The sequence below is a fragment of the Sminthopsis crassicaudata genome, chromosome 3 (genome assembly GCF_048593235.1).
Source record: "Sminthopsis crassicaudata isolate SCR6 chromosome 3, ASM4859323v1, whole genome shotgun sequence".
NCBI classification, from domain to species: domain Eukaryota; kingdom Metazoa; phylum Chordata; class Mammalia; order Dasyuromorphia; family Dasyuridae; genus Sminthopsis; species Sminthopsis crassicaudata.
The window spans coordinates 215,596,978-215,621,938 of NC_133619.1; the positions used below are offsets into that span (position 1 = coordinate 215,596,978).

The 24,961-nt window shown below is 32.6% G+C and overlaps 1 protein-coding gene across 6 annotated transcripts in view; it reads left to right on the top strand.

Annotated features, from left to right (window-relative positions):
• The window catches only part of PIR (pirin), an 81,573-nt gene that overhangs the window by 52,839 nt on the left and 3,773 nt on the right, over positions 1–24,961 (top strand). For 5 of the 6 annotated variants that reach the window (XM_074299946.1, XM_074299941.1, XM_074299940.1 and 2 more), the window contains 3 exons: positions 6,383–6,467; positions 13,775–13,819; positions 19,970–20,052. In XM_074299946.1, coding sequence (XP_074156047.1) covers positions 6,383–6,467; positions 13,775–13,819; positions 19,970–20,052 — 213 coding nt within the window. Of the gene's footprint in view, positions 1–6,382; positions 6,468–13,774; positions 13,820–19,969; positions 20,144–24,961 lie in introns of all 6 variants that reach the window. The other variant, XR_012487934.1, reaches the window with a different exon arrangement.

Consider the following 24,961-nt stretch of genomic DNA (forward strand, 5'->3'; position numbering starts at 1 on the left):
AAGAAACAATGACAAAGGGAAGGAATTTTCCTTAGCATTTATACCCAAACTCCCTATTCCCTTCCTTGGGGTCAACCTCGAGGCCACAGGGTTTTCATGTGGTAGTGATTTCTGTTCTTAATTAGGATCACATTTACAAATAAAACTGGAGGAAGGAAGCAAGCATGTCAGGGATATCAAATGAAAACCTTGGTGAGTGGCAAATTTTTTGAAGGAAATAAGGTAAAGGTAATTCTCAGTTCTGAACTAAGCTGTTTTATATATAGCCCGCATTTAATGTGGTCTTCATTTTGTCATAGAACACCATTGGGCCTGAAAGCCATTATAATTTTATTCTTAAAGTATTTGTAGAGCAAGAATGATAGGGTTTGGTTTTTTTCCCCCATATGGAGACACCTCTGTTGGCTAAGGGTAGTCAGAATTTCTACTCTAACTCTTTTGTGAAGTCATTTGTTCCTGTGCTAGTAAAGGGCCTGAATTGTTGAAACCTGAATTTTTTGAAACTTGAAATCTTACTTCTAAGAAACTAAAAGTAAAAGGAAGGGGACTGAGATAGGAAGATCAAAAAGGATGGCTATGGTATTAAGGAATCAGAAAGAAGAGTTGGAAAGATAGGGTTGGAATAAAAGTAAAGAGCTATTTCTTTGCTCCTTGTGGTCTTTACATCATTCTGCTCTATTTTCTAGTCTAAGAAGTCAAAAGAAAAATTTAAAAACTGAAATCTGGGAAAGGACTCTGTCTTTAGCTTATTACTATCTTCTCCCCAAGAAAGTAGAATCCCCTGTTTACATATTAACAGAGTCCTAGAAATGAGATTGCAGAGGCCATTTAATTTTTTTTTAATTTTTATTTTATTTTATTTTTTTCCCTGAGGCTGGAGTTAAGTGACTTGCCCAGGGTCACACAGCTAGGAAGTGTTAAGTGTCTGAGACCAGATTTGAACTCGGGTCCTCCTGAATTCAAGGCTGGTGCTCTATCCTAGCTACCTAGGCCTTTTAATTTAATCCACTCCCATACACCATCCGTATCCCATTTTGCCCATCTTTGGTCATCAAACTTTTTTTTTTTGAAGATTTCTAATTGGGTTCCCCACTGCTGCCAAATGCAACCTAATTCAGTTCTTGAATAAATGTAATTGTTAGGAATTTTTCCCTTTCATTTTTCCTAAAGCTATCTCTCTGCAATTTCTACTTATTACCCATTGTTTTTCTCTTTTCAAACAGACTCCATCTCACCCTTCTTCTCCATAACAATCTTTCAAATATTTGGTAATAGCCATCATACACTTCTCAAAGTCTGTTCTTCAAGTTTCCAATTCCTTTAATTAATTGCTAGATGGCATGATCTTGTGGCCTTTCAACACCCTAGTTGCCTTCCCTTTGACTCTTTTCAGTTAATTAATGCCTACCTTACACCTTCTACCCAGAATGCCTTTTCTCTTCTTCATTATGTAGTCAAGGCATTTAAGTTTCAGCTTCAGTATTTGACTTTCCAAGGGAACAGTCTCAATTAATTTCTTTATATAAAATTACAATAATAACAGCAATTAAGCCCTAATATTTACATAGTACATTAGCAAAATGCTTTATAATATGTTACTCATTTGATCCACATGACAGTCCCATAAAGCAGGTGCTATTATTATAACCATTTTATAGATAAAGAAACTGAGGCTTGAGAGCTTTGCCCAGCATCACAGTTAGAAAGTATCTAAGACAGGATTCTAACTCAGATCTTCTTAACTCTGTGTTCATGTTCCTACTCTTTTTACTTGTATGATCTTGTGATTGCTGTAGGCTTCAGTTTTCTCCTATGTAAATGAAGAAATTAGAAATATGAATTTAATTGTGATTCTAAGTATAAGATGTATATGCTAAAGGCTGGTAGAGTTGCATTGATGAAAAATTAGTTTCTTCTTTTCCTTCCCTTCCCTTCCTTTCTCTTCTCTTTTCTTTCTTTTTTCTTCCTTTCCCTTCTCATCCCTTAGTTCCTCTTTCCTTCCCTTGTCTTGCCTTGCCTTACCTTTTTTTTTTAATTCCTCCTCTTCCTATTCCTATCCTCTCTTACATTACCACCAAACCCATCAGTAGAAAAGAAAATTTAAAACAAAGTTCTTGTAGCAAATTATATTATCAAGTAAAATAAATTCCTACATTAGGTGTATCCACAATTGTACATCTTATTTTGCATCTTGAATCCATCAGTTCTCTGTTAGGACATAGTAGCATGTTTCACCATCGTTGCTCAGAAATCATAGTTGATCATTGCATTGACCAGAGATGGTAAGTCTTTCAAAGTTGTTTTCCCTTAAAATATTGATAATATTGTATAAATTACTGTTCTGATTCTGCTCACTTCATTCTGTATCAGCTTGTTATAGGCCTTCTCTGGTTTCTTTGAAATTATCCCATTTCCTCATTTCTTTCAATGTAATAATTTTCTTCATTAACCTATTCCCCAATAAAAACCCTTTGTTTTTAATTTTTTAGTATTGCAAAATTTCAGTATTCTTTCTATTATGTCATACTGTGAGAATTAAGTATCATCATGTTAAAATTAAAACTAAAAAACACTATAGGGAAGTGATCAGCATTTATAATATAAGCAGCATTAGAACTCCTTTCCCTAAGGATGAATAATAGTTGTTGCTGCCTATCCAGAAAGAATATTATAAAGATAGCTTATTTAAAATACTGTGTTAATATGATGGGTTATCATAATTACTTCACAATTAGTATCATCATGGAGGCCATAATGTATAAAATCAGAGGTCCTATTTTTTGGTAGGCAGAAAAAGGCTTCACACAGATTATGTATCCAATATGTTGTAAATAATAAACTTGATTTTCTGCAGGTAATTTCTGTCAGTGTTGTGGATTCCCAGTGGTTAGGGGATCATCAGAAGATTAGGCAGAAATTTAAGTAAAATTACCTCTTGCTTTCCCTGTTTGCTGCCCTGATGGTCATTTGTGATTTGAGTTTTGGAGATTTATTGCTAATTTGAGCCTCCACATGCATTTGCCATCAGCATGTTTTCTGGTTTCATTTATGCAGTCACAAAGGGATACTTTTCTCTGTTCTTTGAAGGTTGATAGAAGGAGCTTAAATTAATTGTAAACTATGTAAAAACCACCTACTAGGCAATTTCAAAGCCCACTGCTGGAACACATACAATATTGAAAGAAAAGAAGAAATTATTTGGCACACAAAATTACTTGTAACCCTCTCTGCCAAACCCTTGCCACTCTGCATGTTAATATACATGCATGTTTTAAAATTTAACTTTTTCAATTTATGATGAATTTTATAAACAATGGTAAGCATATTTACATTTTTAAAAAATTGGATTAGAAAATAGCATATGAAGCCATGAATTTCTATATATATATCTATATGTAGCTTATTGGGGGTTATACATATATATATGTATATATATAATATATATATATATAAAACAAATTTAGACCATTAGTTCCAAAGTTGTCCTACTTGACTGAGCTCCAACTCTTTTCTAAGCAATTTTTAAAATATTTCACTGATGCCCATTATTTGAACATCACTATGACTGGCCTTTCATTTCCATATCTAATTCTGCTCATTCCCCAATAAAACTCTGCCTTTTACCATGTAAGCCATTAGTCTCATTTATCATAAAATCTCCTCTCTGGATCCATACTTTCCTAATCTTTAGGGTGCCAGTTTAACTCCTTGAATTGTGATTTCTCTTGTACTGGGACAAAATGAGTATTCTCTTCAAGCACCAAATCCCATGGTAAAGTCTTTATCTCCATTTAGAAAATATTTCTTTTTCCCCATGAACAAGTTCATCAGTTGTTTCTTCTCCCACCAATGAAATTATTTCCCATTTTCTTTTGTTTCCTTATCCTTTTCCTCTTGTTCTTAAGAGACCATGGAAGTTATTTTCCCTTCACTTTCAACCTTAAGGAAACCTTTCAACCTTTCAACCTTAAGGAAAATCATTTATTGCTCTCTATCTTTTTTAGTCCTCCCTTTTTTTTTTTCTTCCCTTCCTTTCTGCGATTTAATTCCACTAAAAACAGTGATTGATTTATAGATCTAGTTCTAGTTCATGATGTTTCAGGCGTATTTCTCCAATATCACTTCTATTTGGCTTCCTCTTTCACCTTAATATCCTCATGTACTTTCCAGTCTCTTAATGATTTGTCTTATTATTTTATTATCATTGTTTTGCACATCAGAGATGCCTTTCTTTTTTTGGTAATGTATTTTAGGGCCTCCCCTGCTACAGTTTATTTTATCTATTGCATTCCTTGCATTTTTTTTTGTATACCTGGCTGATTTTTTTTAAACCTTTTCTATATTCCTGTCTGAGGTATTTGCAAAGCAAACAATTTGTTTAAGTCTGCTTTTCTTCAAATTGTGGGGTTTTTTTGTCTAATATTCAGTCATGTCTGACTCTTGCTAACTCCATGGGTACACTGTGCTCTTCTATCTTTCCCTTATCTCCAAGTTCATGATTGTTGTTTCTATGACACTTTTTATCTATTTAATCCTCTGCTGTCCCCCTTTCCTGTTGCCTTCAGTCTTTCCTAAAATCAGGGTCTTTTTTAGTGAGTCCCATCTTCTCATTTTATAGTCAAAGTAGTTAAGCTTCAGCTTCCCTATTTGACTTTCTACTGAATAACCTGAATTAATTTCTTTAAGTATTGATTGATTTGATCTCCTTGCTGATCAAGAGACTCACAAGTCTTCTCTAGCACTACAATTCAAAAGAAATGATTCTGCAGTGCTCAGCTTTACTTATAGTCCAATTCTCACAGCCATACATTGCAACTGGAAAAAAATATTGATTGGACTATGCAGACTTTTGTCAGCAAAGTGATGTCTTTGCTTTTTAGTATGCTGTCCAGATTTGCCATAGCCTTCTGAGGAATGTGTCATTTAATTCCATGGCTGCAGTCACCATCTGTACTGATCTTTGAGCCTTCCCCAAAATAAAATCTGATACTGTTTTCATTTCTTCTTCCTTTATTTACCAGGAAATGATGGGATCAAGTGCCAAGATCTTAGCTTTTTGATGTTAAACTTTTCAAGCCAATTTTTACACTCTTCTCTGCATATCTGAGATTGTTAGAATTTCTCCAAATAAGTTTGATTATAGCTTTTGATTCATCTAATCTGTCATTTCCCATGATGTACTCTGCTTATAAGCTAAATAATGTGGCAATACACCATCTTGTCATACTCTTTTTCAATTTTAAGCTAATCAGTTGTTTCATGTTCTATTCTTACTATTACTTCGTGACCTGTTCCTCAGGATGATACTCCCATCACTTTGAAGACTTGCTACATTTTATCATCCACAGAGTCAAAGAATTTAGTGTGGTGTATGTGGTATATTATATGTATGTAGAAGGAGATATTTTTCTAGAATCCCCTTGCTTTCTTCATAATCCAACGAATGTTGGCAATTTGGTCTTTAGTTCCTCTGCCTCTTCAAAAACTAGGCTGTTCTGGTAATTCTTGATTCACATATTGTTGAAGCCTAACTTGCAGAAACTTAAGCATAATCTTTCTGGTTTTGTGTAATGAGTGCATTTTTTCAATAATTTGAACATTCTTTGGCATTATCCTTCTTTCCAATTCAGTGACCACTGTTATGTTTTCTAGATTTGCTAGTATTTGAAAGGATGCTTCAAATACCTCTTTTTTTTTTTTTTTAAGTCAATGTCCATATATTTTCATTAATGGTTAGATTCAGATTTTTAGATTATGCTATTGTTGGCATTCTGAATTGAAAAATGTTTGGGGTTATATAATTACACCATTGACTGGCTGGCTAATCCTATAAAGGATTTATGAAGTTAGGAATTGTGACACTTAGCAATGATCGCACAGGTAGTAAGTCAATTCAGAAAACATTTATTAAATGCTTACTCTCTGGAAGGCATTGTATTGAACTCTGAGGATCTAAAAATAAAAACTGAAACAGCTTTAAAGAGATGTGAAGGCAATAAAATTAAATGATTTCTTAGCTTATTTTTAAAATCTGATATTATAGAATTACTGAGGCAACTAAATAGATGGATTTAAACAATATTCTTAAATGGTAGAGAATGTCTTTGTTGTTGAGTTGTTTCACTCAAGGTCCACTCTTCATAATTCTATCTGGGGTTTTCTTGGCAAAGAACTGGAGTGGTTTGCCATTTCCTTCTCCAGCTCATTTTACAGATGAGGAAACTGAGCCAAACAGGGTTAAGTGACCTGCCCAGGATCATACAGCAAAGTCTAAATGAGATGAAATATACAACACAAACGTATTCAGTTTTATGTATCCCTTATTTATTTTTTATGAGAACTATGCCATAAGAAAAATGCTGACTATTGCTCATTTCTCCAGTCCAAGGTTTTTACTCGCACACCTACCTTATATTTGGAATTCAAATTGGACCAAGGAGCCAAGCATTCCCAGCCTGTTCCTGAAGGTAAGTAGCACTGTCATTGCCATTTCAAAATGAGATCTTAGGTCTAGAATTGGAAGGAACTTCAATAATTTTTAATCAAAATCCCCTTATTTTACAAATGAGTAATCTTTATTTTACAATGAGCTTAAACCTGTCTAAGGTTACATATATATTGAATGGCAGAATTAGGATTTGAGCTCAGATCTCATAATTCAGATCAACATGCTCTACATTGCATCTTTCCTTCAAATTTGGCTGGTTCTGAGCCTGGAAAAGTACATCAAGTATTTTGGTGCTCTGTGTATGAACATGTCTTAGAAAAGAAGGAAAATCATAATAGGGTCAGGAAGCCATCTCTAGAACTAAGTTCTGTCCTACTTTAAAAATGTTTATGTCACTGGAAATCCCATAGATTCTAAAGCTCATATTCTAATTTGATTCTAAAGAGCAAATGAAAGAGCAAATTTCACCTTCTTTTGCTTCTCTAATACCAAGTAAAACTGTTATTTAAAAGTACTAACAATAGGGACTGTTGACAACTGAAGAAATCAACCTAAGGAATTTTTTTTCCTGTGCGGCTTATATATATTTTAAATATTGTCAATCATCCAGTCAATAAACAATTATTAAATGTCTACTATTTTGCCAGGCTCTGTGATAATAGCTGTTGTTGTTGTTTGTCCTTTGTTCTTGAAGAGGACCATGACATCAGGGAAGTGATGCCATGATATTCAAGTGTATTGAATTTGAGTGAAGGAGGGCTGTGCAAAGTCACCTGCTTCACTTTCCCCTCCAGAGCCATCTGGTGTCCAGTAGCCAGATACAGATCAGGACGACTGGAGATGGCCCTGGATACAGTGGGAGAGCTTGGCCTTTTTAAGCTAAGGTCTTCAACAGGTGTCACAGTTTGACTGAGGCCAAACTCATTCAGTAATTAAAGCTAGGTAGCAACTGACAATCCCTGCTATTAAGGAGCTCATAAACAAATAGGGGAGGCAACATGCAAAAAACTGTATACAGATAAGCTCTGTATAACATGAACTGGAAATATTCTACAGAGGAAAGGCATTAGGATGGAGGAAGCTGGGAAAGGTTTCCTATAGAAAGTGGGATTTTTAGCTAAAACTTGCCAACTCTTGTTTGAAAGCAATGTAGCATTATAGCTTAGAGGAAGTCACCAAGACACTTCCACTCCTAAATGACTTAAGACTCTTTACTTTTGAATGAGAAGCAGCAGTCATCTTAAGTAGTACCAAAAATAGGTATGTTCCCCCCCACACACCCCTAAGATTCAAGGCCAGAAAGGTATTTGAAGATTTAATTATTCTTAAGTTTACTCTAGAGCTGGGTTTCTTAACTGGGGCTCCATGAATTTTTATTTTAGTACTTAACTATGTTTTAATGTAATTGGTTTCCTTTTCGATCCTATGAATTTTATTTCATCCACTTTAAAGTATTATTGTGAGATAGGCTTATCTCTTCACTAGATTGTCAAAAGGGTCTATGACCAAAAAGGTCTCTGCTTTAAAGTTTTAAGATAAGGACCACTAGGAAGAGAGATCTAGGGAAACTACTATATATGTACACATCAACTTGGAAAACATTATTCTCTCTTTTCTTATCTAATTCTTAATATTCTTATGCACCCATATCTCAAATGTCAGGTACAATCTACATCCTCTCTTCTTTCAGTTACATTTCTCTCAGTAATATAATACATGATTAAACCAAAATTTATATGTTTCCTTTTCATTGACACAAAGAGACCTGTGAATTATGCAAGCATCCAGATTTTCTTTAGGTAATTTATATGCATCTTGTTAAAAAAATATTAGTTTGTAGATGTTCAGATGGAGTTTTCAAAGATTTCTATCAATCCTCTATCACCTTTTTTAAAATTAAGAAACAAAAAAACAATCAAACCCTATTACATTATGGATGAGAAAACAAGAGAGAAAGCATTACAGGAAAAAATTAATTAATTTTGGTTATGTGAATTTAAAAAGATTTTGAACAAATAAATCTCATTACAATAGAGTCCAAGGACTTTACAGATTTAGTTCTTCCAGATTTCTCTTGTTTCAAATGATTCTTAGGACAAATGGTTCCTAAACCTTGGAAAGTATTTTGTTATAACAAAATGTGTTTATAGTGGTATTTATGTTAGTGTGTCTCTGAGCTGTGTCTATCTTTGTCAGCCTTGAGGTTGAGTTTACTTAACATGAGGCAGAGTTATGTAGTTACTTAAATAATGTGATAGAACTCTTCCAATCCATTCCATGCTAGTGATGAAAATATATTTTTTTACAAACCCAAAGGATGAGGCATTCACCCTTGGGAGATTTTCCTATAAATTCTTTACTCTTTTGTGTCAGGAAATGGCCTTCCTGATTCAGCCTAAATTTTATCTAAATTCTTTCCCATAAATAGGATTGGAATCAGTTTTTACCATCTCCCCATTTCCTTTAGGCAAGGCAATTTGTATTCAGTTGTGTTAATCTTGCAAAAAACAGATGTTTTGTACAGTGATTTTTTGGAATGCAGTAGGTTTTAGGCATTGAATTTTACTGTGTATCACTTATGAAGAATACCATTTGTACATTTTCTGACATTACAAGATTCTTTCACATTTGCCATATGTTTTTCATTTGTTAGCTGTGATCTTAAAACAAAATAGTTGGTGTTTGCTTTGACTCTTCATTACTTGGATAACAATCTAATTTTCCTTACCAAAAACTGATATATTTGCTAATTACTATTCATTGAGAAAAAAAAAAACTCTATTTCTAGGAAAGTATCATTTGGGTTTTCCTAGAAAAACATATTCCTTCTGGTCCTAAAACTTCTCCTTAAGTATCACCTTATCACTGTGTGATCAGCTCAAAGTTTATTTACCACCAGCTGGTTCTCACCTTGCCCTCTTTCCTTGTCAATGGCTTTTTTAGAGCTGGCAATTTATATATTCACATGTGCTTAGTTTGTGTATATTTTTGTCACATCTTCAAAAATTCTTAGACAGGCATGATTTTTTTTCAGACTTTGGAAAAGCTCTCAAGATAAGCCAGGCACTAAAGCTGATAGCTTGTTCAGATGATTTCAGCTTTGTATGTTTCTGCGTGGATGCTTAACAAAGAAACACTTGAGAACTCTGAGATGGGAGAAAAACTATTTTTTGACCATTCGGAATTCTAGTAAAATAAGGAGACAATTTGAATGAACTTGTCATTGTTCAGTTGTGTCTGGCTCTTTGTGACCGAGGTTTTCTTGGCAAAGTTACAGAAGTAATCCTTCTCCAGCTCCTTTTACCGGAAGCTGAAGCAAGGTGAAGTGACTTGTTCAGGGCCACACAGCTAGTAAAGTGTCTGAAGCCAGACTTGAACTCAGGGTCTTCCTGGCTCTAGACCCAGTTCTGTAATCTGCTATGTTGTCTACCTATATACAGTGCACAAACAAGTTTTTCTCAAAGCTCATAGTGCACTTCAATTGTGACTTGTATATCTTTGGGGGTTTTACTTCTGAATCTTAAATTAAAATCCTTAAATACAAGTGTTGCAGACTAACAGACTAAATTGTAGAATGGTTTTGTATAGGGGAAAGAGGGGAGAAGTGGAAGAGAAGAGGAGAGAGTCAGGAGAGATGTCATATATTTAGTAACTTTTAGTCAAATTCAACTCATTTGACTAAAATTTTTTAAACTTTGAATATATATACATATATATACATATATATATATATATATATATATATATATATATATATATATACACACACACAGACATACGTGTGTGTATGTGTGTGTGTGAATGTGTCCTGCACAAAAAAGGACCTGTTAATATTCAACTTTTAAAAACATTTTAGTCAAATGAGTTGAATATATATGTGTGTATGTAGATATGTATATATAATTTGTCTCCAGAATGGTGGCAAATTGCAACCTGAGATGTGATATAATCCAGGGAGTACTTGTGAATCATAAATATAAACATTCCTGGTTTTAGTTTGAGGAGTATGGATGCATGTTAAGACAGTTAAGTCTTTCCTTGGCATGCCAAAATATAATTGTTTTCAAATAGCACACAATCAGAACACATGATGTGACTTCAACATAATTCAACATAATCACATTCAGTTTCTCCCTAGAAAAATGCAAAATAAAGACTAATTCCCTAATTTCAATAGAAAAAGCCCACAAGATTACCGAAAATTGTTTAGAGGTCCCAAGGTTTTAAAAATATCTAAGTAAGCTTTGCTTATTTAGAAAATGAATGAATCTGAAACCTAGATTAAATAATAATAAACATTTTTTAAATAAGAAAGATCTATTTGTTATGAAAAGTATTTGATAAAAATCTGTCATGAGACCACATTTTTTTCTATTAAAATGCAACAGTGAAACACTAAATAAAGCATTCTGTAAGTTTTTAATGGATTAAAGTTTAGCATATACATATATGAAAGTATGTTTCTTATTTCCACCCTCTCATGCCCAATTAATTACTAAGTCATGTTAATTGTACCTCTGCTGCATCTTTCAAAAAAAAAATATCCTTTCATTCTCTTCCTATATTCTGACACTAGTGCTGATTACCAAAACAATTGTCTGGATTATTACTTTAGTGACTTAATAGATTTTCCTATCTTCACTCCCTCTTTTCTTCAACTCATCCTTCATATCACTACCAAAATTATGTTCTTGAGATTCATATGCATATTTCATTTATGGTGGCCTTGGGTCCTAGTTCTTCCCTCTTGGAGACTGCAGGGAGCTCAGAAATTTTAAAATCAGTACATGTTGAGCTATCCAAAAATCTGATTGGATTGACACTGGATTGGAAAAAGACTGATAATAAAATGGCAGGTTAGGATTATGTAGTACTACTCATTAAACATTCAAAAATTTCCTTTAAAATCAAGTTTTATAGAACATAGGTAATAAGTAATAATGTTGCTGCAGGGCAGAGGGTGGAAGGCGGTGGGATTGTGGGATGGAAGGTTGTTGGGGAAAGAGGTATACAGGACAAAGCACAGTCTTCATCCCACCAGCTGCACCAGATTGCCTATTATCAACTAAAGTTGCTAACTGAATTCATGTGTGTTTGTACATGTGCATTATGTGTATTTCTACACATGTGTGTATACACATTCACACACATAAAAACATACATACTTCTGTGGGGAGAGAGAGAAAGACAGATACAGAGACAGAGATGGGGAAAGGGAAAAAGAGAGGGAAAGTGAGAGAAATCCCTTCTACCCTTCAAATAGAACCACTTTTGACTCAGAGATGTGCTGATGAATGTTTAACAACTAACTCTTTGAGAGACTCATTTAAAATTTAATCTGTATCATTAACATTTTTTCCATCAATTGAGTCTGGATAATCAACCAAAATAAATAAATAAATAAATCAAGACCTGAGCTGTAATTTCTGAGGTATAAATGCTCATACAAAACCTTAACAATTGTCTCTTATGAGCCTGTTCAAGCTGATTCTAACCAGCTTGTACAAAAGAAAAATAATTAAACTGAAACATCTATTGTATTACATCTTATAAGGTAAAAGTTCTTACCTGTCAGATAGGAGGCAGGACAACAATATAATAGTTACAAAAACTGCTCTCTATACATGTAGCCTAGAGGGGACACAAAGTAACAGAAAGGTTCGATTCAATCAGCCTTTACTAAGAGTTTGCCATATGAAAGGCATTATGCTAAGTGTTGAGGCTACAAAGACAAAAATGAAAGCTCCTGCCTATAGGGAGCTATAGGAAACAAAACAAACTAGGCTTTTCTTTTGATATACTGCTAACCTAACCAGTATCCTTGTCAAGAAAACCCCAGACACAATTGAAACAATTGAACATGTTAGAAAAAAATTCTGGTCTTATGTAGCTTAAAAATGTTTACCATTTTTTATAGTAAGCAGCAAGTAGATGTAGATACAATCTTAAAAGTAGACCTTATATGTACTTAACATTTTCCTCTACCTATCTCATTCTCTGTACCTATTTTTTTTTTTGGCTAGACTGATGAGTCCATTAATAGACAGAAACTCCCTTAATCAATGCAGAGAAGTAACTCCTCTGTAGCTTAAAGTCTTAGAGAATGACCTCTAATATTGAGATGTTAAGGACTGTCCCAGGATCACATAATCTTACTCATTTTTACCTCTTAAATTCCTGGTTTCCTTCAATACTTAGCTCCAATCCTACCTCCCGTAGAAAATCTTTCATCACTTCTCTTGCTGCTAATGCTTTCCTCTTTGAGATTTCTTTCCATCTTCTTTATATATTTCCCTTTCTGAATTTTAGCTCCTTGAGGGTAGGGGCAATTGCTATCTTTCTTAGTGACCTCAATGTAGAATCCAATTTCTGGCTAATAGTAAGTATTTAGTAAATATTTCTTGACCACTTGATAAGCATATCATCTTATAAGTGTACCCATTCAGAGTGTTATTTTTTGAATCAGGGAAATTCGAGTTCAAATCTTGTCTCAGATGGTGGGCTAATTTGGTAATTCTAAGTTATTTAATATCTGTACTTCAGTTTTATTTGTAAAATGAGAAAATTGGATTTGATGATTTCTAAGTCTTTTCTATGGCTAACTTGATGAAACTACAAATTAATTATTCAAATGTTTAAGTGCCTGGGGCAGTTGGAGTCATGAAAAATTGAACATGATTGAAAAATGATAAACCAGTATCTAAGTACCTATTGTATGTTAGATTCTTAAAGAATAAAGAGAGAATCCCTCCAAAACAACCCAGTCCTTGCTCTCTGGAAAATAACAACTACTTTTATAAATATCAGCAATCTAAATAAAAGCTCTTGGAGAGGAGAGAGGAGGTGAAAGCAGTAGCTGGTGATTTTAAGAGTGAATGAAAAATAATTCATGATTCTGTTATGAAAATTTGAAAACTTAGAGTAGTTTAAGACATACAAAAACCATTTTTCTGTTTTCATGTTACTAACACTTTAAGAGTCTAAGCATTAACTCTTTTAAGAAGCTTAAAAAAAAAGATAAAAGCTGTTATCGTAGAATGTAGTCAGTCCAATGGACTTACTGTATTTTAGAAGAAAGAAGGTCATTATTGTTTATACTTCAGATTTTAATGTGCAAATATATGGGCCAGGTAACAATTTTAATATGACAGGTTTTTCTCATGTTTTTAAAAAAATTATTTTTTGAACTTGGAGCATCTGTCCCCCTTTGAACTGTATCTCTAATAGCAAATGAAACATCTTATCTGAGTGGTTTTTTCTTCATTCTTAGCTTATTTCCTTCAAAATTATATAACTAACCTTTCAAAACTGTTGATTCCATTTCAGGATGGACAGCCTTCATTTACACAATGTCTGGCAATGTATATATTGGTGAGTATGTTTTGTTCAGTTCTCAGTTTCATCTAAACTACTATTTTCAAACGGTGGATTCAATTTCCTGAAATTACTTGTTTGGAAAATCAGACAAGCTGAAACCCATGACTTTAGAGTTTGCTCTGAATGCAATTGGAAATTGCCTTATGGAACAACTTTGTTATTAGGTACCATCAACAAAATCATTTATCTCAGTAATCTTAAAAACAGACAAGTTTGGTAATTTTATTATCATGTACACACACATAACTCTGTGTAAGGGAGGTGAAATGCAGTTTCTTTTTCCAAAGTAGTTTTTTATTCCAAGAATAAATAATTCTTAGAGAAGCAAAGAGAATATATTTTATGGACTGTTTCCACTGACTCATCACTTTAACAGAAATAACTAATCAACACAGATAGAAGGGAATAAGAAAAAACACGTGAATTTTTAGTGTTAAGGATACAAACTCTCAAAGATAATGTGAAAAAATGCAAGTGAGAATATAGTCAATTTAAGATTAATGAGGTGATGGAAGATGAAGGATAAAATCAACAAATGAAATCCAAACTCATTTTACTCAATTGTTTCAACCTTGTTTCCTGCCAATTTTTTTTTAAATCAGAGAAGCTAACAACAACAATAATAAAGTGCTATCCAGTAAACAAGAGTAACATATACTTTGAATTATTTTTCCAGGTTATAGAATTTTTCAGAGTCATGCTGTCTCTTTTGATTTTTCTTCCTTATGATCAAGGGTACATATGTATAAAAACCTTTGACAGTATTTTGGTCATTGTCTTTCCCTAGACTATTTTTTTACCCCAGGTTTCAATGTGTCTATTAGAATATGTACAATATTGTTGGTCATATCACTTTCTCCTCTGTAAAGTCATCTGGCCCATGTGATTAAACTCACAACCTCAGCCTCATAGGGACTATGTTGTACCTACTCTAACTGCCCAGTTAGTGGAGAAAGCTAGAATTTCTCTTTTAATTGCCCATCCTCAGTTGGAGAGCTCCACAAGCAGCAAAATGGCAAATGGGAAACTGGAGAGTAAATGAGAAGCACAAAAAGAATTCTGTAGTGTGAAAAACAGATAGAGAAAGCAAAGGCTTATTAAAAATCCTTTTTTCCCTAAACTTTCTAATATATCTGCTAATAGGAATATTGTATAAGGAATAGAGATAATCAATCAGTAAACATTTATTAAGTACATGTTTAACAATAATGTACCAAGCATGATGCTAAATGCTGGTGTTACAAAGAAAGGAAAAATACAGTAGCTGCCCTCACAGAGCTCACAATCTAATGAGAGACACAAGATGCAAACAAGATAAATGTAAGATAAATGAGATATAAAAATTATAACACCAAAAAGAATGAAAGAATTGCCATTAAGAGAATTGTGAAGCAAATTCAAACATTAATTTAGAGGAAGAAGAGATCATTTTAGCAGAGAAGGCTTCACAGAAGATGGTTTCTTGAGGCAGTGTGGTATGATGAATATTCATTTTAGAGTCAAGAGAACTTAGATTAAAATTTCATCTCTGGCACATAGCTGCTTTACAACTGCGGGGGGATTCAGTCAGTGCCCTAAGAGCATAAAATCATACATTAAGAGCTTAAATGGACTTGACATCATCTAATCTTAACAAGTCATAGATTGCTGTCAAAATCTGCTTTGGTATTGAAATTATTACACTAAATAAATCCTGAATCCTTGACATATTGACTTAAAACTTTTATTGCCTGATTTCCAGGGCTATTGAGAAATTTTTAAAAATTAATGAAACAAATGAAATTAAAAATTGAGTTATTATTGTACCTTATAGGATAAGTAGAAATTTTTTTAACAAAATCTGTTAATCTTATCCAGGCTGGAAGTGCAAGTCTGGTCTCAGTGACCTAATCGTATTCTGATCAGCAGATTTTTTTTTAATGTGCTCTATTTCTTACCTGGCCTGGTTAATAAAAGGGTTCATGAAGGAGAGTAGTGATGAAAATGTAAATTGGGGCCAGATGGGGAAGGGCCTTAAGCAATCCTTAAGAATTCTGTGGAGGTAAAGTGTCCTGATGCCACAACAGAGGGTGCCATAAAGATGAGCCATGTGTTCAGGAACCTGACCAAAATAAGGCACCTTATTTCCTACAGCTTGTCTCCACTAGAGCAGAGAACCTTCCCAACTACTTCATGAAGGGGATCCCTTATATGTTCCACAGGATGCAGGAGTCCATTCTGTGGGTCACCCTCCCCTGCTTACCTTTTATACTCTTTTACTTCATTTATCGCAGGAGAACCCAGGAATTTGATAAATCAAAGAAGAAGAAGCCAATTGACAAATAAGTAACACAGAGGGAGGTACAACAGTCTTGGTTCCCTGGTAGTCATCTCTGTGACTTGGTAGAAGAGTGAATAAAGATAGTTTGGAGATATAATAAACTTCATATTTCACAGGGAAAAATTAATATTTGATACTTTATAATTCAACCCATCAGAAGAATTTAGATTTCTCCTGTTTTTAATAGCATTAAGTTTATTGTTTGGTTCCTAGAAAACATTAAAACATTTATAATATAAATTGAAAGATTAAAAAATCTCAACTAGCTTTCAATAATTGTGTAATAAAAAACTATTTGTATTACCCATGTGGTACCAAAAATGTATTTGATCAATTTAAATATATAATGAGCACTTGTGTATTAATTTCTATTTTCCATAGAACAAAGCAAAAGAAGCTTCTACCTTCTAGACATTTACAATCCAGTTTGGGAGACAAATAGAAAATTGATAGCATCTGACAATATATATGAAAGTGTACAGTGTAGAGTGCTAAATGAATACTAAATGAAAAAGGAGTAGGGGAGAATAGGAAGAGGAACAAGAGAGAGACAAGAAATTGGAAATTAAACATTGAGATTTATAATGATGAGTTATATCCTTCAAATACAATATTCAATTAGAAACAGGATTTAAGATTGCTTTGCCCTTTTACAAATGCTTGGACAGCCAAATCCAAAAATATTTGCAATTAAATTGTTTTCACTCAGATTTTTTTTTATTAACTGTACAGTAAGATTTAACATTCTTGGCGAAGGTTAGCAATGGAAACTATTTAGTATCTGATCTGGCTCTGTTTGTAATTGAAAGTTGTCAGAGAAAATAAAATATTCTTTTTTTCTGACTTATTTTAGACTTAGGAGATTACTAGATTGACGAAAAATTAAGTGACCTGTAAACAAAGATTTATAATCAGTCTTACTGACTTTGCTTTAAACATTTCATTTTACCATATGGAAGCTAAAAGACTCTTTATAAAAAAATAAGATAGGGACCAAAATGACATGGATTCTCATAATTTCTATGTAAAAATCTACATTAGTATATCATTTCATATGACCTTTCTAGTAACAATTAGAGTGAATTCTTTCAGATGAAAAAAAAGAAGGGAAATGGAAGAAATTACTCCATATAAACTCAACGTTAGGGTTTTCTGGCCAATTTGAATGCCTCAAAAAAAAAGCAATTAAAACAAACCATGTAGCCTGATAGCATAGATTTCACATTTAGCCTTATTAATATTTATTTTTTTGAGCTGCCCTCTCACTAGTCACTTCATCCTAAAAATAATCAAAACTTTTTAGAAACTGCTTTGGTCTCTATAGGCTACTAAATTTCATAGTCAATAATTGTTCCTGACTTAGAATCAGGAAGATCTGAATTAAAATTCTGCTTCAGATACTAACTTGCTGTGTGACCACTGACAAGTCCCTTAACATCTCTTACCTTTAGTTTCCTCATTTGTAAATAGAGATAATAGTACTTACCTTCAGTGAGATGATAATTGTAAAGCACTTAGCACAGTGCCTGGCACATTTTAAGTACTTTATAAATGTTAGCTATAGTTATTATTATTATTTCAGAATGTTGAAGTGAGGATCAAGTAAGATAACATAAAGTCCTTTGAAAACCTTAAAGTGTTACATAAATCCTAGTTACTATTGTTATATAGAGAATACATATTAAGGTTATTTTTATATAGAATAAAAAGATTTATTCTCTATAGAAATATTTTAAACATATATATATATAATATGCACACACATGAAAATATATAATAGATAACATTTAACATATACACACATGTGTATACATGTGCACATATACACATGTGTATACATGCATATGTCTGTATGTATATGCGTAAATATATACACACTTATAATATAGAAACAATTCAGAGATCACAAGCCATTCCACGGTTTATCAGTAATACTTTACATATAGTAAAGCATTGTTGTGTCTTGTTTTCTAGTGCCCCCAAATTGGGGTGACAAAACGTACCATTGCTTTCTAGAGTCCCCACACTGGGGTGATTTAAGATATACCTTCCTAGTGGAGAAGTGATGAGGTGGGACTCCTGAGAATGGTGAAAAAACAGTTGGTTTATTTCAAGGGCTTTCCCCTTTTTATAATGTAAGAAAAACAACACTGCATGTAGGACCACATAAACAACTTACTATTGTGTGTAGATGACTCTTTCCCACCTGGTATGTTTCAATCTCAACACAGATTGTCACTGCCCCCTGACTTCTCAGAAAGGCTGAGAGCCCTTAGGGAAGATGGGGAGCAGAACCAGACTTTGTCAGCAGGTTCCCTCTGGGATGAAGGATCTTATACCTTACCCAGAATTTCCCTACTGAAAGTGACCCTCAACAGAGGATCATAATACAGTCTAGAATTTAGCATGGGAAAGGAATTTAGAGACCACTTAATCTATACCTTAATTTCATGTGACTTTTATCTCAGCAAATCAAATATCTTTACTTTCCTCCAAAGCTCCATAGATCTTTTCTTAGTGTATTTTTTTTATTTTTCTTTTAACCCTTCCTGGAATTTTCTTTTTCTTTTACATCTATTAAGTTTCTATTCAGGCTTTTAGATTCAACCTAAATCAACCTTAGGCTAAAATGGCAATCAGAAATGTTCCAAAGAATCCCAGCTTTGCCTCAAACTCTAGTAGAGTTCTAAAAATATAGCAGAGGAAATAATGACAGAGAAAATCAAAGGAAAATAGCAATAAATTTTATAGATAGTTTAATAGATAAAGGTTTCACATCTAAAATATATAAAGAACTTTCTCAAATATATATAAAAATGAGTCTTTCCCTATTTGATAAATGATCAAAGGATATGAACAGGTACTTTTTCAATGAAGAAGTCAAAACAGTTTATAGTGATATTTTTAAATGCTCTAAATCTCATACTTGAGAAATGAAGATTAAAGCAAACTTGAGGTATCCTTTTCTACTTATCAGATCGATTCAAATGATAGAAGGGGAGAAAGTGACAAATGTTGAAGTAGTTGTGGAAAAATCAAGACACTAATTCATTGTTGGTGGAATTGTGTAGACTACTACAATGATCTATTTACAAAGATGATTAGGGAAAAACAAAAGGATTATATGTTTAGAATGTTTATAGCAGTTCTCCTTGTGGTAGCAAAGAATGAAAAATTGCAGAGATGTCCAGCAACTGAGAAATTCGTCAAACAAGTTGTGGTGCATGATTGTGATGGAATACTATAAATTTTGTAATGAAATGATTGTTTTATTCCATAAATTAAAAATAAAATTCAAAGAAAATAATGTCTAGGCTAGCTCCCTGGAGGGCCTCAGGATCAGTCAGAGTCAGGATCAATCAAAGTCCTTGGTCTTTAGGGGGAGAAGTGAAGGAGGCAGGCAACCTACCATGTGGCTTGCCAAAGATGATTCCTGGATCCTGGAGTCCGGAGCCTTAAATCTCTCTCCTCCTCATCCTGGAGCAGAGTGACTCTGACCTCTCTCCCTCAGCCCTCTAATCCTTGCCTGTGATTACCTCACTACCACACATTAAGCAAGCACCAATGGTGAAGAGAGCCATCACATCACCATCTCATCTAAACATATGTATGTAGAACCATTATCCCACATCAAATATGTAATTAGCCTTAAGTGCTCTGCTGCCTCAGATTCAAGTACACCTTTTCAGAGTTTCAGCCCTCTACTAAAGAAAGCATAGGTGAATAAATATCATACTTAGTATGTATAATTAATATAATATGTAATCACTTGTTTAATATAATAGATAATAATCATCAAACTTAATATGTGTTCTTTTTAAAAGGCCCTGATGGTGAACAACAAAAGGTTGAACCTCATCACTCTGCAGTTTTGGGGGAAGGTGATAGTGTCCAGGTAGAAAACAAGGTAACTCTATAATAATCATTTTTATTTTTTGAAACATTTCTTTTAGCTACTTGCTTAGAAATTGGCCAATGTTCTTCATTGAATCTTCTCTGTAATCTTAGTTTTAAACTTTTTCCCTAGAGAAAAAAAAAGTCCATTATAATTAAATTTATCAATCCTCATTGAGGAATCTCAGTGGTTCTTTTCAGTAAGAATAATTCTTAATTCTTTAATTCTTTGTACTTTTTTTTAAAACAAGCCAATTACTACTTTTTCCTAAGGGAATCTGAAACCCTGGTGGTACTCTAGTCCCATTCTCATAATGTTAAATTTTATCTTTCCCTTAAATGGAACAAAGCTTTAATTTTATTATTTTTCTGCTATTTCACTAAGAGTTAAAAGCCAAAAGACTTAGAAGTAGATGGATTCTTAGTTGTTTTGTTGTTTATTACTTTTGATTCTCATGTTTTTGTTGTTGCTGTTTATTAGTTCTGTTTTTAATGGGTAGTCCTTTGAAAGTACTGTGAATTCAAAATTCAAATAAGCAATACAATATAAATAACTTGAGTTTATTTTTTGGGTAATGATACTAGGAAAATACATCATGAGTTGTCTCTTCTTGGGATGGAGTAAGGGAATGGTAATTTATCTAGCTATGATTAGTTATCTTATATAGGCTCTAACTTTAGGCATCCAGAATACTGCTACAAGCCTGGCAATAAATGAAAATGCCTCTGAAGAGCAAATTATTTTCTTAAACTCCATACATTTTACAGGCAGGGATAATATTGATTTAAAATTTTACATAAAATTAAGATTACTGGTTGAATGAACTTGACTAGTTTTCCTGAAAATCTTTCAGTAATTTCAAGTCTTCCTGACTCCAAGTCCAATATTCTAAAACCAAGACAAGAGAGTAGGAGATACTATGGATCATAGTTTTTAGATTGCTTATTAAAATTAAATGAACTGTTAATATTCTAAATATGTGATTCTTGGCCAGTGATCACAACATGTACCCATATATATGTATAAACACACGCATATATGTGAATATGTTTACACATTATATTCATATTAATGATTTGTATAAACATATGTATACATATTTCATTTTTGAAATTCTCACTGTAAATGAAACTAGAAAGAAAAAAGAAATTACAGTTAAATGGAAGGGTGGCGTTTGTGTGTTTGTGTGTGTGTGTGTGTGTGTGTGTGTGTGTGTGTGTATGTTTCTTAAAGAAACATATTTTGTAATGATTTAGAAGAGGTAGATTTATAATGTATACAAAGTGGCAAGAAACATTTCACAGAACTCTAAATAATCTCATAATGTTCTTCTTATATCAAACATTTGCAGCAGGACTATAAACATAATTTTATTTCTTACTCACCATTGATTATTAAAGATAAAGGAATTCTATGAATAACTCAATAAGATGCCAAATTAAACTAAAGAATACTTTAACAGTGACTTCAATGCAAATATAGACATGGGCATGGGAAAGGACAGAAGTATTTTTGAAAATATAATCAAGAATAAGAAATGAAAGACCAATACTTGTAGAATATACAGAAGTTTCATGTCTTTCTTTTTTAAATAGAGACTTAAGATGGTGTTGGATACGGGAAGCATCAAATAACACAAGAAATGAAACTGATTATTTTCTAACTGGAAATAACTGGTTATTATTGTGGGAGATCATTTCCAAATCAGCTATATGTGTCAGGCCATTTACTGTTAGAAAAGTTAAAAATCAATATCAAATTAAAAGAAAGAATAGAATAAGAAAACATATATAGTTAAGGCAACATCAAAATCACCTTCTTTAAAACATTATTAACATTAAAAAAATGAGAAATGGATAAAAGAATGATCACTGATTTATCACATCACCATTCCTTAAAGAAATTTAACTTATTTAAATTACTGATATAAATTAAATTGATATAAATTAATTAATATAAATTTTCAAGGAAAATTTATAAAATACAAATAAAGAGCCTAAAGTCTTTTTCCAGAATCATTACCTTTGCAAGTTGAGAAATACTGTGTTATAACAATATAGTATTGTTCAGTCATGACCAGCTTCTTATGATTCAATTTGTCATTTTCTTAGCAAAGCTACTAGAGTGGTTTGACATTTCTTTCTTCAGCTTATTTTATGGATGAAGAAACTGAGGCAAACAGAATTAAATGGCTTGCCTTGGGTAAGACCCTTTGATTGGTACCTTCCATAATAAAAGATTTAACTTAAAAATTAATATTATCTAAATGTCTTGTGTGAGCATAGTAAGAATTATAAGTCTGAGAAACAGAACCCTATTAAAGCCCATTATGAATGCTTTATCATCATTTAATATTATCTTTATATGTACAAGATAATAAACCATTAATTTCCCTCATATTTGTGTGATTTAATTGTTTTACCTCTTGTTGAACTGAGAATTAAAAACTTTAAAGATCAATAAGAGCAAATTATACATCATTCAAAGCTTCAGTTTGTTTCCATTTGAAATTTTTAAAAAATTAATTTATCATAATAGGCATTCTGGAAACAAAATCAGTAGCTTAGAATCATAAATAGAGACTCGTTGACAAAAACAAGGACAGGTAGATGTCTCAGTAGACAATAGCGACAGTCTTAGAGTCAGAAAGATCTGAGTTCAAGTGTGGCCTCAGACTCGAGTTGGAGAAGGAAATGGCAAACCACTCCAATATCTTTGCCAAGAAAACTTCAAATGGGGCCATGGAGAGTTTAACCAACAACTATAGGAGATACTTGGCAATGTGTCTGGGTATTTTAGGAGATGAAAAAAAATCTGTTTTTGTCTAAGCAATGATCCTATCTCCAGAAAACCCATGATGCATATTGGGAAGGGGAGCTTGAAGCATGCCCTATAAATATGTGATACAATAAATAAAAAGCTTGTTTTCTTGCTTCCTTAATAGCTTTTTCAACAAATACAAAATATGTGTTTGTTTAGTTCCAGATAAATACATATGATTTAAACCAATTTTCCACCATCTGTCTACTCATTCTTACTTTTGGATTAAGTAGTCTCAGTTCCCAGATGGTGAAATTATAACTTTACCCTGTTTGATCACAAAGCTAAGATCTCTTTTTAAAATTTTAAAATAGATGACTGGTCATAATGAGAATAGAATGATGGATTTAAAGAGAAAGGAAAAAAAAAACAAACTAGAAGCCAATCTAATAAAATATAAATGCCCTCTCATAGCCATTGTTTTATTTTTGTCTTCACAAACCCAACACCTAGAACCTAGCTCAGAGCCTTGCTACTTGTTGAATTTAAGGAAATCTAGTTTTGTTACATTAAGAGATAGATAGTTTTTTTTAATTAAAGCCTTTTATTTTCAAAACAAATGCATGGATAATTTTCAACATCCTGCCTTGTGTTCTAAATTTTTTTCTTCCCTTCTTCTCATCCCCTCCCCTAGATGGCAAGTTATCCAATATATGTTAAATATGTGCAATTCTTCTATACATATTTCCAAAATTATAGTGCTGCACAAGAAAAATTAGATCAAAAAGGGAAAAAAATGAGAAAGAAAATATAATGTAAGCAAACAACAATAAAAAGAGTGGAAATACGATGTTGTAAATACACAGTTCCCACAGTCCTCTCTCTGGGTACAGATGGCTCTCTTCATTACAAGCCCATTGGAACTGGCCTAAATCAAGAGATAGTTTAAAGCTAAGATTGTTAAGACTTAAACTTAGTCAATTTGCCAAATTTTCAAGAATATGGAAAACCAAACACAAATTTCTAGACAGTTTATTCATTTCTCAATTTAAAAAAAAATGGGGAGGGAGTTATATCCTCCTGTTTGAAATGAAAATGAAAAAAAAAGAAATCATGTAAATTAAGAAAATGTGAAAAAGTGCTGGAGATTAGATTTGTAAGCTTTTACCAATTACTTCAAAATACATGGGTTAGAACTTTTGATTATGATTCCCATCAGCTTAAACAAAAGAATATATACTCATATATATGGGGACATTTACTTATTAATACATTGTATACATGTTTTACTGTCCTAAAGAGTATACACATTATAATATTTACATATAAATATGAGTTAAAAAGGATTTATCTTATCCCATAAAAATGAAATAACATTTGATCTGAGAGTCAACCACTAGAGTTCATTAAATAACAGATAATGCCATAGTTAAATCTGCAATAAAGAAAATTCAGTTCAGCAGCAATATGGAGGATATAGACTGCATGGAAAAAGTATATATTATGTATTTATTTTTATGGATTTTACTCATGAAAACTCTGGAATTATTTTATTCAAACCAAATTATAAAAACCAGAAGGAAAACCTAAAATAAACATATGAATGAAGAATAACCAAAAAGATTTTTCTAAATTCATTCTGTTGCCTAACTAGTTGCAAGTTGTTTTCTTCATTATTTTGAACTATGAATCCAGGCATTCACTAAATAGAAATACAACAGTTGCTCAGTAAAATATTTGTATATTATTAGCTAAATTAATATAAAAGTTTATTGCTAAATTATAAAGAATAATCATGTCCCTTAAGAAAAGATGTGAGAAGATATCTCTACCTAGTCCTTTGGAGAAAGGATAGGTCCATAGGTATACAACATTTCATAAGCTTTCATTCTTTTTCAGTGTATTGACCAGTTTGCTAAATTTTTATTTTCTTTTATTATTTTTTAAAGAAATACTTTTTGTTATATGGGATGGCTCTTAGGAATGATGAGGGGGAGGGCTAGACAGAAAAATTTAGGCAATATTAAAATTACAAGTTATCAATAACATTTTATTTTTTTAAATATACAATTTATAAGCTTATTTGTCTAGTTCCAGATAAATAGTAATACTGCCATATTTCCAATAAGAAAAATATTTTGAAAAATAGTTTTCAGATAAT